Genomic DNA, 21,425 nt, shown 5'->3' on the forward strand with positions numbered 1-21,425 from the left:
GCTTGGTCTGGATCAGGACCCAGTCTCATTCATGCTGCTTTGACGTGGGAAAGATTCCAGCAAAAGCATCACTGGTGTTGTGGGAGAGCAAAGCTACACAAACAGCATGATTAATACTTAAAGGACCAGGGTTTGCAGCAGGGATCATTTGCAGTTGCTTTCCACAGCAGGAGACTGGTCACATCATGTGTAGCCATGAGTGGTGGTAGTTATCTTGGCATGCCCTGATTGCAGGCTGGCTCCAGATGCAAGGTGGGAAACACCAGAAGATGTTTTTTTCTGCTTGATTTCTTTGAATTGTATGTATTCTGTCTTCTTTGGGGGGGAGAAGGGGGGAAAAAAAAAAACCAGTCCTCTTGAAAGTTGCATTAATCCAGGTGGGCATGAAAGAAAAACAGAGGAGACTAGGGTAGAAATTATTGCAAAACTCCAAGAGAAGGAAAAAGAAGGGGATATTTTTGTAGTCCAGACATTTATGTAAAATAGAGCTCTGATGTAATCAAATACAGAAAGAACTTGTAGTTCTTGCTAAAAATACCTATCTAGAATATAAATATATATTAGCATGTAGCTGCAAGGCTTATGGATATATCTGCCACAGCCTTATATTTACAGATAGGGATTTAAATGTTTAATACTGCACATTCAAAAGGAAGTCACTTCATCTGAAGTAGTTATTAATTATAGAATACGCTTGGCAGGACTGAAGTGCAGCAGGAGTGATATCATTTTCAATATCACTCCCAAATTATTTCTCATCTAAAACTTATCATGCACACTATTTTTTTTTTTCTTCTTAAAATAGATCTATTTTTCTGTATTAGGCTGTGGGTGACTTGGAACTGCTGCCTCTGACACGCCTGCACATCCTCTCTCGGTTACCTTCATTGCTCTCCTGCATGACTCTCGCATCCCTAATTCCAGGGGAACATAAATCTGAATCCTCTTTATTCAGTAAGGCCCCAGGACTGAGAATAAGGCAAATTTCCTAAAAATGAGGCAAAAGGAAACTTTGTGGTATTTGAAGCAGATATGTTGAGGGGGCGGGGAGGCAAGCACAGCATGATGGTTGTATCTCAATTTAGCAAAGTAGTTTAGGATCACTTGGGATGGGCAGGGATGCACTTAGGATACTGAGGGATGCTCAGAGTATTGTAAAAGGATGGGGCAGATGGCCTGCGCATGCATTAACTGCCTTCCCAAAATGTCTTCCTCCCCATTCCGTGGGATTACAATCTACAGTTTGTAGAGGTTTTAAAAAGCCATGAGGTTTTAAAAACCGCAGAGTATGTCAATTAATCATTCTGTGTCCTATCTGAGGCTGGGCTGGATCCTGATCCCCTTTCCCCAGTCAGCCCCTATTAAACAGACAGGAATTGCCACACATTAGTAGCTCCAGGCACGGTCCTGCAACACATCTTGGGTGCAAGCTGCGATTTAAGCTTGTGAATACACTTAGTAAATGTGGGTAAGGACACTGTTCCTTGGGATGAACTGATTTTGCACTAGTCCCTCCTGGGCATGTTGCTGAAATCCATACCGATCCACAATGTTAAAGGCAACCAGAGGCCATAGCATATGAAATCCTTGGGTCAGAGTCACAAAAATCTAACCCAGACACCTGAACAAAAATACTACATGCTCCCTTTGGCCTGCAGGTATCTGAATACAAGATGTGGATATATTTTTTATGTTTCCATGCTTTTCCTCCCCATTGCAAGGGCAATTTGATATGCCCTCAGTCACATCAGTGATGGCACACCAGAACTGTCTGACTCTTGTTTTAACATACAACCTTGCCCTGGACTCACCAGTGTTTGGAGCAATAAAGCTCACTCCTGCTCTGTTGTCAGCTGTGTGCATGAACATCCCTTCATCTCCTTGCAAAAGAAATCGCCTTTTCTCAATAATATGGGAATGAGATACAAAAGACTGCCTGAAAAAGGAGATGGAGTGATGTCAAGGTGCTCATGTTGGTGCGTTTGTTTCTGCAGTACCTTTGGACTTGTGAGGAGCAGGGTGAGGAGCTCCCTGATGCTTGGGAGAAGCTTGGCACCTTCTCTGAGTGTTGGTGCAATGCACTCACCTTTGCTGCTCAGCTGGTTTCCCAGATGATGCACAAAACACAGGCTATGGCACAACGTTTTTCCACTTGCCTACATGAAAATCTGGGGGCGGGTGGCACTTTGCCAGCCGAAACTCTCCCCCGGGCAGCAGCAGGATTTCAGAGGGTGACTGTGAGGCAGCAGTGATGGGAGATGCGTACAGAGGGATGTGCCACCACTCCCAGCAAGGAGCACCGACCCACAGCAGGGAGTGGGCTCTGGGTTCCCGGTGGCATCAGGACACCCTCACCATGTGCTGAGAGTGGCAGAACGGCAAATACTCATTAACAATATGCTTTGATGTAGTTCTTTGACATGGATCCTCTGAAGCCTCAAAAAGGGCTGAGCTGTCTTCAGTCCCAGTGAAGGCTTCAGTAGAGTGTCTTCCACCCGAGTATTTGTTTTCCTGAAACTCAGAGGGACTTCACAAACTCTTGCCGTGCAACGAATTCAAACCAGCAGCTGTATGTTGTTACCTGCACACACACAAATCCATGATAAGATGAGCCATGTCTTTGTAAAGCTGTGCTAAAAAGAAGCCATAATTTTTTTTTAATCTTTCCTGGCTGCTTCCCATCTCCTGGCTCTGGGGAGGGAGGACACAGGGGAAGGAAGAGGTGTTTGTAGTGTAAAAACAGCTGTCACTGTGTTTGGAGATGACATCCAAATCTGAAAAAGAAACAAACACCCAGGAGATAGTAAGACTGTCACACTTGAAGCAGAGGAGGAAAGACATCCTAGTGAGGAAGGGAGAGTTAATAGCAAGACATCTGACTTCTACCCAGAGAAAAGAAAGGATAAGTGAAGAGCTACAGGCCACCAGCCGTGGCCAGCTTGGGAAAAGGATCAAGTTTATCTTTGCCTTTGAGCAATGCAACTAGAAAGTGGCCTTTTTACCTAATGATGTCCTCAAATCATAGAAGGGTTTTCTACAAGCCCACATTTACTGTGCTGGCTCTGTGCAAAAATGTAAAGGGCCGGTTGGGGTTCCTCATGAATAGGAAATCAGTCTAGGAGGAGTGGCTGAGGGAACTGGGGTTGCTTAGCCTGGAGAAAAGGAGGCTGAGTAGAGACCTTCTCGCTCTCTATAACTACCTGAAAGGAGGTTGTAGAGAGGTGTGGGTCGGTCTCTTCTCCCAAGTAATAAGAGATGGGACAAGAGGAAATGGCCTCCAGTTGTGCCAGGGGAGGTTTAAGATGGATATTAGGAAAACTGTCTTCACCAAAAGGGTTGTCAAGCATTGGAACAGGCTGCCCAGGGAAGTGGTTGAGTCACCATCCCTGGAGCTACTTAAAAGAGGGGTAGATGTATTGCTGAGAGACATGGTTTAGTGGTGGACTTTCCTTTCCTTTCCATGAAGCCCACCAACCTGTGGAGCTCAACCATCCTCCACCCCACCAGCAGGGAGCTGGGTCCCATACCCTGCAGTACTCAGGGGGAGGGCAAAGATGCTTTTTTCAAGCTGAGAAGTCACAGGGACCTGAGCCAGGGTGGTGGGATCCATCCCACAGAGGGCACAGCTGTCCCCCAGCCTCTGAACCATGATGCCAGCAGTATTTGGGCTGGGAGCTGTGGGACTGGCTGTGTTTTGGAAATGCCAGGACAGTGGGAGCACGTGCTTGTGGGACTCTACGCGTGGGTGGATGGATGTGCCTGTGTTATTGTTTCTCCTTAGTTGCTCAATAATCTCACTTGTTTACTTTGGCATGATCTTGAGAGCCCGGGAGGCAAAGGGAGAGTTAATGGGTTTTATGGTATCCTGTAATCACGCAAACCTTGAAATAACACGTGACAACATTCATTAAGGAGGAGTAGGTATGTGTAAGATTAATGAGGCTTTTAGGAGATGCTTTATTTATAGTCAGGCAGCAGCTAGATGTCAAGCACTATCTACACCCCCCCAGAAGTCAGCAGCTGATTGTCTCCAAGGTCCTCATGCTTTGTTTTTGGGAAGGACTGACATGTTACAGAATCACAGAATTGCCTAGGTTGGAAGGGACCTTTGAGATCATCTAGTCCAACCATCAACCTAACTCTTACAAGAACCATGCAAACAAACAAACCAAGCAAAAATGCTTGACAGCCCTTTTGGTGAAGACAGTTTTCCTAATATCCAGACTAAACCTCCCCTGGGGCAACTTGAGGCCATTTCCTCTTGTCCTATCACTTGTTACTTGGGAGAAGAGACCGACCGCCCTCACTACAACCCCCTTTCAGGTAGTTGTAGAAGCAAAAAGGTCTCCCCTGGCTAAACAACCCCAGGTCCCTCAGTTGTTCCTCATAAGACTTATTCTCCAGACCCTTCACGTCCTCCCAGACACAGCATTTAGGTAGAAAGAGCCCCAGTAAATGTCTCTGCTGTGACCTGGGTGCACCCAAGTCCCAAGACACTGACGATGTCACGGGGATGGGTGGCAGCAGGTTGCTGCGTGACCTACACTAACCCTCTCTGCAGCCCCAGCAAGTCCAGCACAGAGTCAGATCATCTTTTTCCTGATCACAGAAAGAGACATAGGGCCAAACTTTTTGGTTCCTTATTTCATAGAATCACTTCTCTCCTTAGAACTCAGTATCTGCCCAAGTCCTGGGCCAAATCCTGCTATGGGTATAGGTCTGGAAAGACACAGCTAGTGGAGCTTGTCACCACTGAAGTAAACAGCTTTTAAAGCAAACCAGGTCCACGACATACCTGAGCTCTCAAAATGCAGCGCTGTTACTTCTAATGTTTTTTTTAATTCCTCACGAGGTTTTATTCCACGCTATTTTTGGAACTGAGATGTAGGTTTCCATTATAAATAGCTGCATATTCTAATTCAGGCTGATAACTAGGACAAGGATGCGCTGGGCATCCAGACCTTCATTTTGGGAGATGAAGACTGCAACGTTTCCAACCTAGCCTCAGGCTTTCTGTAAGATCCTTCTCTCAGGAAAACTAGTAGCTTTGCATCTGTAAAGTGTCCTGCACTCCCTGGATATGAATCAAATAAGAGCACAGAAACAAGGCTTTGAAGCTCTATAGCTGCTTTCCCTCTGAGGAGCTCAGTGTCTGAATTTAGACACAAGGACTTCAGCATCAAAGCTAGGTGATAAATATTCTTCCCATTTTATAGTCAGAGAAGCCATGTTGCAAGCCTGTGCATCCTTCCATGTGACACTCAACCAAAGCCCTTTGCAAAAATAAGAAACAAAGGCTCTATGTGGTTTGTGACCACTTCTAAATGACTAATTACTCCAAAGAAAATCAGAAGCAGGTTGCAAACATGTCCCAACAAACAGAAACAGTTCTGTTTGCAAGAAGAAATGTTGTTCATTGGTGAATAAGGGAGAGCTGATGGTTCAGGGCAACTATGAAGGATGTCTCAGTTCCCATCCCACCCTCATCCTACTGTAGCCTGGGGAAAGTCTGTCAACCTTTATAATTTACTGTGAGCTTTGGATCAGGACTTCAATCTACACGTTTCTGAGGTGTTTGTACAAAGTAATACTATGGCTCATGCTTCTGCCTTGGGGCTGAGGAAGGAGAGGACGGATCTGTGCTCATGTGGGCTCTGCTCATGTGCAAAGTAACAGCAGCTAGTGGAGAGATTAGCTGGATTGGACCCCACACCAGCCCTGCTTTTCCCAGGGTGTTGTGGACTACAGACCCTAGAGCTCCCTTCCAACCTCATCTGTGTTATAATTCCAGATCTGGATCCATACTGGGGGGCAGCTCCTTGTTTTCTGCTTTACCCTCAAAACTCCTTTCATTATACACCAGTTGTTGTTGCTTACAGCTGGATATGTTTTCAAAAGTCAGCAATAGTCTTGATTCTTCCTCTTCATAGGACTACAGAACAGCAGCTGTGCTGTACCTGTTGGCTTGTTTGCAAAGGGGAAGGTGAATTTGCCATCAGGAGCAGAGATTTCCAAGTGCACAACTATTGACTAATGACACAGCCTTGCCCTGAAGGACACGAGTCATATTTACATAGTCATTAAGTGAAAGATAATCTCTTCTTGTTCTATGACCATGGGTATTCTTCTCTGATTGAAATACATCATCTAGACTTGTTTTAAAAACAAGTTTTCAAAAGAGCTTCCTGGATTTTACAAGTGTACAGAACTGCTTCCCTGCGTATGCATACACACAACTCTGCTTGCAAACTGTGACACTCATTCTGCTGGCCAAAGTGCCGTGGGACAAAGCTCTAGAGGGAAGGTGGGCCCAGGACAGTTGGTCAGTATTCAAGGATCACCTTCTCCATGTCCAGGAGCAAACTATACCAACAAAGAGAAAGGCAGGAAAGAATGCTAGGACACCTGCCTGGATGAACAAGGAACTCCTGGACACACTGTCACACAAAAAGAAAATTTATAAGGAGTGGAAGAAAGGACAGCTGGAATGGGAGGAATATAAGGAAGCTGTCTGAACAGCAAGAGACCTGGTGAGAAAAGCTAAAGCTCAGATGAAATTAAATCTAGCCAAAGAGATCAAGGGAAAGAGCAAAAATTTCTATAGGCGTATTAATGGTAAGAAGAAGACTAGGCAGGGTGTGGGCCCCCTCAGAAAGAAAACGTGGCAGCTAGCGACAAGTGATATGGAGAAGGACGAGGTTCTCAACGACTTCTTTTCCTCAGTCTTCACTTGCAAGGGTTCCAGCCACACTCCCGGAGTCACAGAACACAATGGCAGGGGTTGGAAAGAACTGCCCATTGTAAGTGAAGATCTGTTGAACCTGAAAGTGAACAAGTCCATGGGACCCTATGGGATACACCCATGCATACTGAAGGAGCTGGCGGATGAGGTTGATAAACCACTCTCTATTATATTCCAAAAGTCAAGGCAGTCTGGTGAAGTCCCCACTGACTGGAAAAGGGGAAACATAATCCCCATTTTCAAAAAGGGAAAGGAGGAGGAACCCAGGAACTATAGGCCAGTCAGTCTCACCTCCATGCCTGGTAAGATTATGGAGCACATCCTCCACAAGGCACTGCGGAGGCAGAAGAATAACAAAGAGGTGACTGGGTACAATCAACACGGCTTCACCAAGGGCAAATCCTGCCTGACAAACCTGGTGGCCTTCTGTGAGAAGGTCACAACATCAATAGACAAGGGGAGAGCAACTGACGTCATTTACCTGGACCTAAGCAAAGCCTTTGCCACTGTCCCCCATGACATCCTGGTCTCCAAGCTGATAAAATGTGGCTTTGGTGGACTGACAATTCAGTGGATAAAGAACTGGCTTGATGGCCACACCCAAAGAGTGGCCGTCAATGGGTCCATGTCCAAGTGGAGGCCAGTGACAAGTGGAGTCCCTCAAGGATCAGTACTGGGACCAGTCTTGTTTAACATCTTCGTCAGAGACACGGACAGTGGCATTGAGTGCACCCTCAGCAAGTTTGCTGAAGACACCAAGCTGTGTGGGGCGGCTGACACGCTGGACGGAAGGGATGCCATCCAGAGCAACCTTGACAGGCTGGAGAGGTGGGCCCATGCCCATCTCATGAAGTTCAACAAGACCAAGTGCAAGGACCTCCATCTGGGTCGGGGCAATCCCAAGCACTGATATAGGCTGGGCAGTGACTGTCTTGAGAGCGGCCCTGAAGAAAAGGACTTGGGGGTGCTGGTGTATGAAAGGCTCAACATGAGCCGTCAGTGTGCACTAGCAGCCCACAAAGCTAACCAGATCCTGGGCTGCTTTAAAAGAAATGTGGCCAGCAGGTTGAGGGAGGTGATTCTCCCCCTCTACTCCACTCTCGGGAGACCCCACCTGGAGTACTGCGTCCAATTCTGGAGCCCCTACTACAAGAAAGATATGAACGTGCTGGAACGTGTCCAGAGAAGGGCCACAAGGATGATCAGAGGGCTGGAGCACCTCTCCTATGAGGACAGACTGAGAGAGTTGGGGTTGTTCAGTCTGGAGAAAAGAAGGCTCCGAGGAGACCTTATAGTGGCCTACCAGTATCACGGAATTCACGGAATTCACGGAATTTTTCAGAGTTGGAAGGGACCTCTAGAGATCATCTAGTCCAACTCCCCTGCTAAAGCAGTATTGCCTAGAGCACATTACTCAGGACTGCATCTAGGTGGGTCTTGAAAATCTCCAGAGAAGGGGACTCCACAACCTCCCTGGGCAGCCTGTTCCAGTGCTCTGTCACCCTCACTGTAAAGAAGTTTTTTCTCATATTTGATCGGAACTTCCCATGTTCTAACTTGTGCCCATTGCCCCTCGTCCTGTCACTGGGAACCACTGAAAAGAGTCTGGCTCCATCCTCCTTAGACCCACCCTTTAGATACTTGTCAACATTAATAAGGTACCCCCTCAGCCTTCTCTTCTCCAGGCTAAAGAGTCCCAGCTCTCTCAGCCTTTCCTCCTAAGGAAGATGCTCCAGTCCCTCAATCATCTTTGTTGCCCTACGCTGGACTGTGTCCAGTAGTTCCCTGTCTCTCTGGAACTGGGGAGCCCAGAGCTGGACACAGTGTTCCAGTTGTGGCCTCACCAGTGCAGAGTGGAGGGGGAGAATGACCTCCCTTGACCTGCTGGCCACACTCTTCTCTATGCAGCCCAGAATTCCGTTAGTATCTTAAGGGGCCTACAAGAAAGCTGGTGAGGGACTTTTTAGGATGTAGGACTAGAGGGAATGGATTAAAACTAGAGATGGGACGATTCAGATTGGACGTTAGGAAGAAGTTCTTCACCATGAGGGTGGTGAGACACTGGAACAGGTTGCCCAGAGAGGTGGTGGAAGCCCCATCCCTGGAAGTTTTTAAGGTCAGGCTGGATGGGGCTCTGAGCAACCTGAGCTAGTGGGAGATGCCCCTGCCCATGGCAGGGGGGGTTGGAACTAGATGATCTTCAAGGTCCCTTGCAACCCTAACAATTCTATGACTCTATCATTCCATGGTTCTGGGTACAACTATCCAGGTATTATTTTTTTTTGCAGGAGGTTAATGTAACACTGCATTACTAAAGGTGAGTCTCTCCTGGCTTGATCAGAAAAGTGCATGGAGAAACACAGCAAATGAGAACAGCCATGCATAATAAATAAGCGGAAAATGAGATGAGGTCCTGCTGTGCAACTCTGTGGACAGCAGGGAATTAGAGTGATGCTCTTCCAGAGGGGACTGACTGCGGTTCAAGTTGTCAGCAGCAACAAAGTTCATGTTTATGCAGGGACTTAAAAGGAAACCTCCATGCCTCCTCCTACGGATATTACTGAATGGCTCTGCAGTCTCAGCAGGAGGTCATAAATGCCTTGGCCTCCTGAAATGCTTCCTCTAAGGATGAATTAGCAAGCACAATGGATTCATACTACTCTGTGATGATTGAAAGCACGACCCAGGTCCATGCTTCTCATGCCTTTCAGAGGCAGTTGTGCCAGGTCCCAAACCTGGAGCATTCTGGCAGGGGTATTTGATGCCTCCCAGTTTCCTTGCCTGCACTATATCATGGAGTCACGAAGCTGGATTTTACCTGGAGGGCTTCCAAGCAGAGCACTCACCTGCCCAAGCAGTGCGCTCCCTTTGCTGTGCCACTGGGGAAAGGGAGAAAACACAATATATTCAGAGAAATATGTTGTAGGTATCTTAGTTCTGCATATATGATGGTGTGTTCATCGAGAGTCCTGGCTGATACCTGCTGCTCCCTGGGGAAACCTGTCTTAGTCGGCTCCAAATCCCAGGGGGATGTCTCTCGGGCTGGTAGTTGAAGCAAGCAGCTGCAGCCAGATTGGCCTACAAAATTCATCACTGAGCTGAGCTAGGAAGAGAATGCAGATCACTTTGTGAGACATTCACATTAATAAAAAATTGGGTAGCAACTCATCCCAGCCCCATACAAGTGTTGGATGGATGTCTGTGCAAAGCTAATCTCTCAAAAGTCCTGCCTGATTTTCTTAGACAGCTTCTGGACATGTCAAGTTATCCATCTCAGCGTGAAGCTCTACTTGCCTTGCATCTGTAACATGAACCACGTCCCTCTGCCAGCATTTCAAAACACTTGCTGGGTTACCTTACAAAATTAATTATTTTTGTTTGTTTGTTTTTAAAATAAACAGCCCACTTTCCACTTCCGCTATTGTTGCAAGGGATAGGCAAAGAAGCTCCATGAAATGTTTACACAGAGCTCAGATACAAAGTATGCTAAGTTGTTCTTTTTTATTTCCAGAATCTAAAATTCCCAGCTTATTTTTACTCTCAAAACTTTTCTAAACAATTTAATTATTTTGATTTTTCACTAGGTTGGGCAAAGCTGGAAAAATTTCACTCTTCTATTCAAAAATTTCCATCAAAGACCAACCATAATTCTAGGAATTACTAGGGAAAATATTACCCAAAATATCAGGAGGTTCAGAATCTTCTTGGGAATGAAGAAAAATCCCAATCTAACTGGAAATTACATGAAACTCGTCTTCCTACTCATCTCAAGCTACAAGCTATCGTGCAGGAAGATATGTATGGGATTGTGAAGCAGCAGTGTGAAAGCAGCCAGGCTACTATTGTTGTTGTCTCATTTTGGGTGATGACACCTCATCACTGAGAAGTACCTGGTGGTACATCCCTGCATGTCTCTGTCCCAGTTCAAGCACCACGTGCTTTGGCAGATCCCACACACAGATGCAGGCTGGGAAGAGAATGGATTGAGAGCAGCCCTGAGGAGAAGAACGTGGGGGTGTTGGTGGATGAGAACCTCAACACGAACCAACAATGCGTGCCCGCAGCTCAGAAAGCCCCCTGCATCCCAGGCTACATCCCCAGTAGCATGGCCAGCAGGGTGAGGGGGGGCACTCTGCCCCTCTGCTCCGCTCTGGGGAGACCTCCCTTCAGTGCTGTGTTCAGTTCTGAGGCCTCAGCACAGGAAAGAAATGGACCTGTTGGAGCAGGGCCAGAGGAGGCTATGAAGATGATCAGAAGGCTGGAGCCCCTCTGCTGGGATGACAGGCTGAGAGAGTCAGGGTTGTTCAGTCTGGAGAAGAGAAAGCTCCAAGGAGACATTAGAGCCCCTTCCAGTCCCTAAAGGGGGCTCCAGGAAAACTGGGGAGGGACTCTGTATCAGGGAGGGGAGCCATAGAACGACGAGGAATGGTTTTAAACTGAAAGAGGGAAAATTTAGATTAGATATTAGGAAGACATTCTTGACTGTGAGGGTGGTAAGGCACTGGCCCAGGTTGCCCAGAGAAGCTGTGGCTGCCCCATCCCTGGAAGTGTTCAAGGCTAGGCTGGATGGGGCTTTGAGCAACCTGTTCTAGTGGATGGTGTCCCTGCTATGGGCAGGGGTTGGAATGAGATGATCGTTAAGGTCCCTTCCCACCCAAACCATTCTGTAATTCTATAAAAAAGCAAGTTGATTGCTCTCTCAGCCCACCTGGGTTGTCTAACACAAAGTAGGCACTGCTGGACGTCAGGGATAATGCTCTGATAGGACAGTGTGCTTCACACCCATGTACTCTCCTAGTAAAGGAGAGAAAAATGAATAAGAAGGAAAAACGTCATTTAGCTTTCTGGTTGAGGAGCTGAAAATCATAACAAATACTTCTACTTTGGGACACCAGTACTAGAAAGACATTGAGAAAACAGAGAAACTTCAGCAGATGTTTTCCAGGGTCTGGAGCCCAGGAGATACGAGGAGAGGCTGAGGGACTAGTTTTCTTCACCCTGGAGAAGAGAAGACGAAAGGAAAACCTTATTCCTGTCTACAACTACTCAATGGAAGTTATAGAGAAGACTGAGCCAGACTCTTCCTGAAGATGCACGGTGATAGGGTAAGAGGCAACAGATCCAAGGCATTGGGAGAGCTTAGGAGCAGAGGTCGTAAGTGAGCAAAATACTCATTCCTATACAAATGCAGGCAAACCTCCAGGGAGAATATAAGCCTTGAACAGCCCCCAGAGTGAGGAAGACCAGAAAAAATAGATGGACCTGGAGGTGAACTGGATGAGGAGAGAATTACATTTTAGCAAAAAAATGAACAAAAAAGACCTTCTGTGACTGTTGGGAGGAAATAAATGTGCAGAGACGTAATTTCCAGGTGCAGCCTACACCAGATGAGTGGGAAAAGAGCTATACTAACTTTGCATGCCATGCTACCTGCTCCTTACAAGAGAGGTTCAGGTTAATGTTTAACCAGATAGCATTGTTCTGTGTTTTAGAACTCTGATTTGGTCTGGGGGTGTAACTACAAAACACAGTGCCTCACCCACACAGATTTTATGCTTTTCAGACCAGATCTCATCCAGGAGCTGTGATCCCTGCCCATAATAGCTGAAATACGGGAAACATGCTGACAAACTGGTCAGAGATCAAAGATGTGAAGCATCCATGGCCAATGAAGGGAGGGGAAGATTAGTCTCCTCCACATGTGGCTTGTCGAAGCGATGACAGCTACGCAGATGCACAAGTCAAAGTCATGGAGCACGAGCACTGAGAAGTGGCTGCAATCAGCTGTGTCTAATGCTTTTTAGCTGGTGGGGAACTCAAAAAATCTCTTTGGTTCAAGTGCATCATAAAAGGGAGGGCTGAAGCATGCGGCTGTGTGAAGAATTCTCTCTGTTTACCTCTAATGAAATCAGAGGACAGTCAGGGTGTTGGGACTTTCTGATTTTCTCCCAGGTGTCACCTTTTGTGCTCAGCCTAATTTGCCACATGCCTGCCTCTGTGGTTTTGGTATAGCTGGAGAAATCCCCACCAAGGATTGCTGTGCAATCACAGTTTATTTTCTTTCCCAGTGTATGCTCCTTGTTCTGGCTTGCAATGCCAGGCTTGGTACAAACGTGAAAAGACACTGAAAATAGGACCCATCTCCCCAAACCTTGGACATTTTTAATGCAGAAGGCTCCACTAGAACTATTCATTCAAGCTACTTTAACAGCCACCATTAAGAAATGGCCATTTCCAGTCTCCTCCATCCTAGAGTAGATGTTAACTACAGGTCAAATTAATTGTACCCTCATCAAATTAATTGTGCCTCTCTGTATTTCCAATACTTCTCAAGGCAGCCACAAGGAACGGCTGAAGTGTAGGTGTCTACACCATAATTCTGTCCCATTCTCAGTCACATCACTCTCTACAAAAAATATTTCCCCTTAGAGAGAATCCATTCAAGCATTTAGCAATCCGTTCCTTGTAAGTGGCTTCTGAGGTTAAAAATGTGTACCTGTATTCCAGTCTGAATTTGTCTGCCTTCAGCTTATAGTATCTTGTTCGTAGAGTCATAGAATGGTTTGGGTTGGAAAGGACCTTAAAGATTCCAATTCTCTCAGTCTGTCTTCATAGAACAGATGCTCCAGCCCTCTGATCATCTTTGTGGCCTCCTCTGGACCCACTCCAATAGGTCCATGTCCTTCTTATGTTGGGGGCCCCAGAGCTGGAGGCAGCACTGCAGGTGAGGTCTTAGCAGATCAGAGTAGAGGGGCAGAATCCTCTCCCTCGCCCTGCTGGCCATGTTGATGGGGATGCAGCCCAGGATGCAGTTGGCTCTCCGGACTGTGAGCGCATATTGCCAGCTCATGTTAAGCTTCTCATCCACCAACATCCCCAAGTCCTTCTCCTCAGGGCTGCTCTCAATCCATTCTCCACCCAGCCTGGATTTATGCTTGGCATTGCCCTGACCCACATGCAGGACCTTGCACTTGACCTTGTTGAACTTCATGAGGTTCGCACAGGCACTTGTTATGCCATTGCTTGGTGGAGTGAAGAGTCCTATGTTAGCAGATTTCCTTTCCTCATGGAAGAACTTGCACTGCTCATCCTCAGTCTCATAATATAAGCATTTTCAAGCAGTGGTATGGCACAAAAGAAAAAAGGATAAAAGTTCTGCTTATTGCTTCTCTCCCCCATGTCCTGCCATGAGAAGCCCCAGGTCCAGAGAAGAGAGGTGACATAACCTTCTCAGCCTTGTGGTGTTATGTCCCATTGAAAACACTTACCACAATAATCCAAAGGGCTTTGGTGTCTCTCTAGTTCTTCAGATGTCTACCCACAACATCTAGCAATTTTCAAAATCACTGTTCCCTAGAATAAAATGTCCCTTGATTGTGAGTTTCTTGGATACCGTGAAGATGCCTTCAGTGTCAAGAGCTAGACTGATTGTATCCTGTGGAGATATTGATGTGCACCACAGACAAATAAGCAGCCCTTGAAATAAGGCCTATTTAAGAATTTGTATGCCTAATCAACTCTCCTACATACCCAGCTGAGAACTTCCATGTTTTTGTTAACACTCAAAATCTTGGTATAGGCAAAAATGAAACACATATGTAAAGGCAAGAATTTACTATTACCATGTATGAAATCTTAACAGTTTAATCAAAGAATCATGATTAGTGAAGATGAAATTATTATAGACATAAAAAGAAAGGAAATAATTACTATTAATAAAGTTTCAATAACAATTTGGTTAAAATTGTTATACACAGACTTACTAGTTTCTAACATTGCTGCCTCCCACCTCACAGGGAGGTACGGTGAGTCGTTTGCATTCTGAGTCCTCCACTGGGAAGGGTATGGTGGTGGAAATGGATTCTTCTTCCTCAACCAAGGATCTACTGAGAGTCATTTTGATTCTGTTTGCTAAAACACTTGCTCCACCCCACAGAGGATTTTACCATGTATGGTGCATTTTACATTGGTTTGATATTAGCTCCTTGGTCTCTTTGCTATTCCTAAAGATGATTTTGTCCACCTCTAGATCTGCATTTCTTTGACTGTCAGTGAGTTGTTTATAGCCATGGGGTCTCTAATACCAAGCCACTGCCCCACCTCATATCACCCCATGCCAGCACTCCTCTGTGCCATGTCCTGCACCTCCAACTCTTGAGGCCTTGCTGTCATACCAGGTCTGTATTTCTTTACGTTGGAGTCGTAAATAGTTCATTCTGGATGCAACAACTTCTTGTTATGGCTATCTATGTAAACTTACAGTTGCAAAGATAACAAGATAACAGTTGCAAACAACAAAGATAAACAAAAGTAAAGGAATTTAGGCATAGCCACCTGGGCAATTAGTAAAACTGCTTTTACAGATGAGCAAATAAAAAACAAAGCTAAAGACAGGCCAAGTGCAGACAAAGCCAGACCAACAAGCCTCAGCCCTGAGGACTTGCAAACTCAATAAAAAGAGTGTAGCCTATTACAAGCAATGCCAGTATTGTGTTCACAGGGTTACAGAGGTATATCATCATTTCTTGCAATGGAGAGACAATGGTTTTTCTTTTGTGGACCTTTCTAGTGACATGACTTTATCTCCATCAGCCAGATATGCTCCTCTCACCTTCCCAAGGTGGCTCAGTTTCAAGGATTTTCACTATCTCTGCCCATGACTTATACTCTCAGTGTCGATGACCGCAGTGGTATTTTTAGTATTGTTCTCTAAGATGACAATATAACACAATAATCTGGCTGCTGATGTGTTTGTTTTTAAATGCACTCTGACATGATAATTTTGTGATGTTCTCGTCCATGACTGCACTGCTTATCAACCAACCCAGGGTAGCCTGAGACCAGTAACTCACGTCTGAGAAAGAGCAGTGCAGTGCAGTGAAAATCTGTGAAAATTGTATTTCTTTCTGAATTTTGTGAGTACATAATTAATGCTTGTTTCATGTGCAGAAGTGCCAACATAAATACACTTCTGGACAGTGAATAGGAAATGTCTAATATTTTTTCTATCCCTAACAAGTAAGTGAGTAACCAGGTATTTTAACCATGTCCTAATAAGTCCTTCAATTACAACAATGTAAAATAAATGTGTCTCTCTTCAGCTTTATTTGGAGAAAGAAGATAAAATAGGGTTTGTCACAAATGCCTACGGACAGAGATGAGGAAATATTTATCCACATATCTGGGCTCCAGCTTTACTTTCAGGGCAAATTCCATTTCTTCAGGCTGTAGAAGAAAGTTATCAGCTATGGTAAAGTGTCCCGGGCTTCTGGATGTAGCAAGCATCATTCCATGATGCAATGAAAAGCAGAGAGGTGGCTGTGACAGAGACATGTGGCCATGAAGTGGCCTGTCGCCATTGCGTTTTACCAGTGCGTGACAGACACTTGTGTTAGGTCTTAGCAGTAACACAGCAAGAACATGAAGTGTTAATTTCACGTCTTGGCATTTCTGCATGTCCTGGGACTGGTGAGAATATTTGACACCCTTCTTTACCCATGGGGTTCATTCAGGGTTGTTAATGGTTCTCTCTCTATTTCACTCGGTACCTGGAGTACAGATGGGTTTGTATATTCGTGGGTTGATGACCGATACCAGTTTGGGGCCCCTTACTACAGGAAAGACATTGAGGTGCTGGAGCATGTTCAGAGAAGGGCAACAAAGCTGGTGAGGGGTCTGAAGTATAAGTCTTACAAGCAGTGGCTGAAGGAACTGGGTTTTTTTAGCCTGGAGAAAAGATTGAGAGGAGACCTTATCGCTCTCTACAACCACCAAGGAGATTGTAGCGAGGTGGGGGTTAGTCTCTTCTCCCAAGTAACAGGTGATAGGACAAGAAGAAATGGCCTCAAGTTGCACCAGGGGACGTTTAAGATGGATATTAGGAATAATTTCTTCACGGAAAAGGTTATCAAGCATTGGAATAGGCTGCCCAAGGAAATCGTGGAGTCACCATCCATGGAGGGATTTAAAAGACATGTAGATGTGATGCTGAAGGACGTGGTTTAGTGGTAACTTGGCAGTGTTAGGTTAACAATTGGACTCGATAATCTTAAGAGTTTTTTTAACCAAAACAATTCTATGATTCTATAGATTTAGACAAGGGATCTTTGGCTTGGAAAAGAGCTACCAGGGTGGACATAGGGCTATATAACAAATGGTGTAGAAAAGGTAGACAAGGAGTCTCACTACTGCTCATCTACGAGAACAAGGGGTCTGAATGAAACTGTGAGGCAGAGAGTTTGAAAGAGAAACAAACCACCTTTAATTAAATGGTGGCATTAAGCCTAAAAGGGTGCTGTGAAGGCCAGGAGTGTGAACAAAGTCAACATGCAATAAGACATATTGGTGGTGTTTCACTGTTGGTTACTATACACAGTGGTCCTGATGAAGCCCCTGGGCCAGCAAAACCTGAGACTTCTGACTGCTGGAACTGGCAGATAAAAAAAGACAACCTCCATGTACCACCCTTGTGCAGCAGAAAGCCAAAAACATATCAAACACCTCTGGGGACTGAGCTCTGGATGTAGTTCACAGGTAGAGCACTGCAAAGCACACACTGCCAGCTAATGCAAGCCTGCAGCTTGTTTCCAAAGTCCTTCCATAGCCAGGGATGTGGTTCCTCCACCCTGACCACTTACACAGTGTTGTTCCAGCAAAGGAATTATATTTGAGCAACCTGGGAGCTGTTTGTGAATCCAGAATTGCAGTTTGTTCCAAATTTTGATGGGAAGCAATGCAGGACGGGTGAAAATCATGGCTGAAATACCTACCACACTTTGCAGAATGCCTGGAAATGATGGTGGTTGCGCTCTGGTGATCTTAGTGGGTGCATCATAGGATTACAGGAAACTTGAGTTGGAAGGGGGATCTCAGGAGGTTTCTAATACAAGTTCCTGATCAAAGGTCTCAACTATGAGGTCAGCCAACGTTTTCATCCAGTTGAGTCATGTTCCAAGGATGAAAATTGTACCACCTCTCTTGGAAACCTGCTCTAACATATATGCTACATGGAAGACTTTAAATCACATCGTTATTGATTATTCCATATATCACAAACAGAGTGATAATTGGAGAGGATTATTCCATATATCACAAACAGAGTGATAATTGGAGAGGACATTTTTGCTGAATCTTGTAAAGGGGATTATAGGAAAATGAAGAACCAGACCAGGATGGATAACACCAAAATGGAGCCCTTACAAACACACGTGGAATTGCAGATGATGCTCTAGAGGATTGAAGCAAGGGGCAAAGTCATTCCACTGAATCCCAAATTCAGGCCAAAACTGTTACAAAAATCACCCAGTCTTCCCAGTAAAGATAGTTTCATACCAGTGGAACAGGTAGAAGAAATGTTGATGGAAGGCTACTGCCAGTTGGGAATAATGTGAAAAGCTTTACACATCTTCTGGAAGAACTGACCACAATACCTAACTCATCTCACTGTATAAATAATACTGAAAGTTGGAACCAGAGTTTGGAAATATAAAATAAAATAAAATAAAATAATAAAATAAAAATATATTTATCAGAGGACATGCACACTATAAATAACTTTAGTGATCACTACAGTTTTAACACAACATTCTTTTTATTCTGCTCAAAAGGGTACAGAAAACAAGAGATTTTAGCCTCCTTGGATGAGATCACTGGCATGGGAAGTTTAGTCTCCTTCCTCATATTTTGGACACAGAAGTGTTTCCTTAATCTCTTGTGCACAAAGAAGGAGATCTAGACAAAAAAAAAGAGCCAATACAAAACTGTGGGATGGAGAAGACCTGTCACATAATTGAATTTCATCTGAGAAGATGGCCAGTTCCACTATTCTGCTGGCTAACACCTGTGAAAAAAATGCTCTAAGGAAGTATGGAAAGCTCTTAGTGAAAGGTTTTTTGCTTTAAGCATACTTCATACAGCAATTTTTTTTTAGTTCAAAACCAACCAACCAGACCAGCACAGCAAAGAAACTTCATAGTTAGTTTTGTAGGAGTTGTCGAAGAGTCAATTCAAAAATTTGTGTCAGGACTTCCTGAGTTTTGCTTCTCTCTTGGTTTTGGCAAAAGGGCAGGTACTGAAAAAAAAACAATTTCTAGGAGTTGCTGAGGGTCATCCATGAAGCATCCAAATGGAAAGCTGGGCTGGCAGGGGTTTATTGTCTTCTTCATTGGGTTCTTCAGCATGAAAGACCTCCCCATCAGCTCCTCACAGTCTAGTCCAGAAGAGGGCACAAAGGGAACTTGCTAGCATCCCAACTGGCAAAAAGCTCATCCTTAAACTACCTGCGCCATCAGTGTTGCACAAGTCAGAGTAACAGCAGGAAACTGGGCGAGTCATACCAATCCCGTCCACATCAGATGGGATGCAGACAGAAGAGCACATTTTGGTGACTGTCGAGACTCCCATGAAGGGATAAACTACAACAAAGAAGGAAAGAAGGAACAGTTATGAACGGGACGAATGGAGGAGAATTGACCTTATCCCTAGTGAAACATTAGCTGCCTCACCACCAAAGTCTTAGCTTCAGTTCAAACACAATTGGTCTACTTCCTACTAGTAATATAAAAAACAGTTCCGACTGAGTGGCCACAAGCTGAACAGCACCTTGTATTCTCTGTGTCCTTTCTGGATCAGTTCGATGCTTCAGGAGGTCAATTAAGCACTTTTTCTGCCTCTATTTTGATTCTTACTCACTATCTCCTGTCTCTCCCATGTGCAACCAGAGCCTTTTCAGCAGGACCATGCAAAAGAGAGCATCTTTGCAGTGCATTTCTTTATTTGCACAGCTTATGACTTGTAGGATCACCAGTCAGACTGAAGATACATTCCTGAGAGCTCCAGAGAACTCAAAGGCACTTCTATTTTGTCTCCAAATGACCAGAAGTTGGTATTCCCACCTTGCTGGTCTTGGCTTATCTCTACTGGCCTCTCTACTCCACCCAGCTTTCATAAACAGTTCTTGGGTTGAGAGAGCACTGTTTAACACACATCCATTGTGCAAGTCATGCAAATGGTCTGGAGAGCTAGAACTCTTTAGCTCCACGCCTCCAGCTCAAAGCAACCTGTTATTTCTAACCATGCTCAACACTGAGCATTAACTATGAGCTTGCGTTCACTAAGCTTTCACTCACATGAAGATTGCTTTCCACAACATCAGGAGACTGCTCTCTGCCCCACGGATGCTCCCTTCCAGGCTTATGTATTTAAGTGGGAAAAGGTACTGCTCCCCACACCAGCAGTCGTCACTGTAGAAACACTGAATCATATTAAAAATATGGATAAAGAAGTAATTGCCCTTACCGTCCTCCAGGGAATACATGGTTGTCTTGCACATGGTTTCATTCTTTGTGCAGTTCTGGGTCTTCATGCACTTATCAACAGCGGTAGGTTCATGACAAGTGTAACATTGCAAGGCTTGCGCTGCAAGGAGGAAAAATATGAAGTTGACCTCAGTGTGGACCACCAGATTCTGTCCGTGCCCCTCCAGGTACCTCTGGGGAGGGTATCTTTCCAAAATATTCATACTGAGAACAGGAATGGGATAGTAAAATCTGTTTGTACCAATGGGAATGAGAAATACAGTAGTCTGGTGGTCAAAGCACAGCTTTAGATGTAGGTTTGGATCCCTTGTAACAAGTCAAGCAGGACCGAGCCACGCACACAGAAGGTCCCATGATACAGGAAAGTCCTATCAACACCAAGCTGCTGAATGTTTGGGGCACAAAAATGGTCCTTCTGCTCTTGCTTTGTTGTTGGGGGTTTGGTGGGTTGGCTTTTTTTGTAAATAGGTCTTAAGTAGTCCACAAGAGAGTTTAAGGGTAATTTTATTTAATTGTTGGATCTGCACCCTAGAACGTGCAGTAAATATGGGCTGAAAGTGCCAGGACATCCCAATACCAATAAAAATGAAGAGGGTGATAAAAAAAAAAATTAATAAAAAATGCAGGAGTAAATTCATGAAAATAGAGTGGAGGAGCTGCGTGGCTCACCTTCTTCTGCCTTATCACCATGAAGGTAATTGGGTTGCCTAAGACAGGGCTGACTGTTCTGTGTGGTGGCTGGATGCCAGCAGACAGACTTTGCAAGATGTGACATCTCAGCACTTGAATTCTTTGAAAATCTTGCCCCAGGTGCCACCAGCATCCTAAGATATGCAGGGACCCAGGAGAAGTCAAATATTTCAACTGTGCAATTAACCAGGTGTTTTTATTTTAATCATTATCACAATTAGTCAAAAGGCCCTGCTTCACATGTTTATGACTAGTATCTAATTGTTCTGCTTGCCAACCAACCACATCCCCAAATTCCTTTAATCTGTGTTATTCCCACAGGAGAATAAACACACTTGTAGCTGGTTTACCTCAACCCCGTTCTTACTTTGCATCTGCTTTTCTCCTTGACTTTGCGTTAGCAGAGCCTCAGAAAGAGATCATAGACTCACTCACGAATTCACACAATTACAGAATGGTGGAGGTTGGAAGGGACCTCTGGAGATCATCTAGTCAGTCCTGCCTAAGTAGGATTATCTAGAGCCAGTTGCCCAGGACTGTGTCCAGCTGGGTTTTTAATATCTCCAAGGATGGAGGCTCTACAACCTCCCTGGGCAACCCGTGCCAGTCCTCAGTCACCCTCACAGTAAAAACGTGTTTTCTGATGTTCAGAGGGAACTTGGTGTGTTTCAGTTTGT

At 45.0% G+C, this 21,425-nt stretch overlaps 1 protein-coding gene across 1 annotated transcript; it reads right to left on the reverse strand.

Annotated features, from left to right (window-relative positions):
• Positions 1 to 17,917: 17,917 nt before the first annotated feature.
• Positions 17,918 to 21,020, reverse strand: LOC141738465 (ly6/PLAUR domain-containing protein 2-like). The gene is made up of 3 exons (XM_074573682.1): positions 20,728 to 21,020; positions 20,039 to 20,158; positions 17,918 to 19,155 (listed from the first exon to the last, which is right to left on the reverse strand). Exons 1-3 carry the CDS (start codon positions 20,879 to 20,881, stop codon positions 18,944 to 18,946), a joined length of 486 nt encoding a protein of 161 aa, XP_074429783.1. The 5' UTR covers positions 20,882 to 21,020; the 3' UTR covers positions 17,918 to 18,943.
• Between the last annotated feature and the right edge of the window lie 405 nt (positions 21,021 to 21,425).

Source organism: Larus michahellis, chromosome 2 (assembly GCF_964199755.1).
Source record: "Larus michahellis chromosome 2, bLarMic1.1, whole genome shotgun sequence".
Classification (NCBI taxonomy): domain Eukaryota; kingdom Metazoa; phylum Chordata; class Aves; order Charadriiformes; family Laridae; genus Larus; species Larus michahellis.

Coding starts and splice junctions, on each gene's coding strand:
- LOC141738465 (XM_074573682.1), bottom strand. CDS start 20,881: ATGCTGGTGGCACCTGGGGCAAGATTTTCAAAGAATTCAAGTGCTGAG. Junction 20,159..20,727: donor TGGTGATAAGGCAGAAGAAG/GTGAGCCACGCA, acceptor TCCTCCTTGCAG/CGCAAGCCTTGCAATGTTAC. Junction 19,156..20,038: donor CATGTATTCCCTGGAGGACG/GTAAGGGCAATT, acceptor TCTTTGTTGTAG/TTTATCCCTTCATGGGAGTC.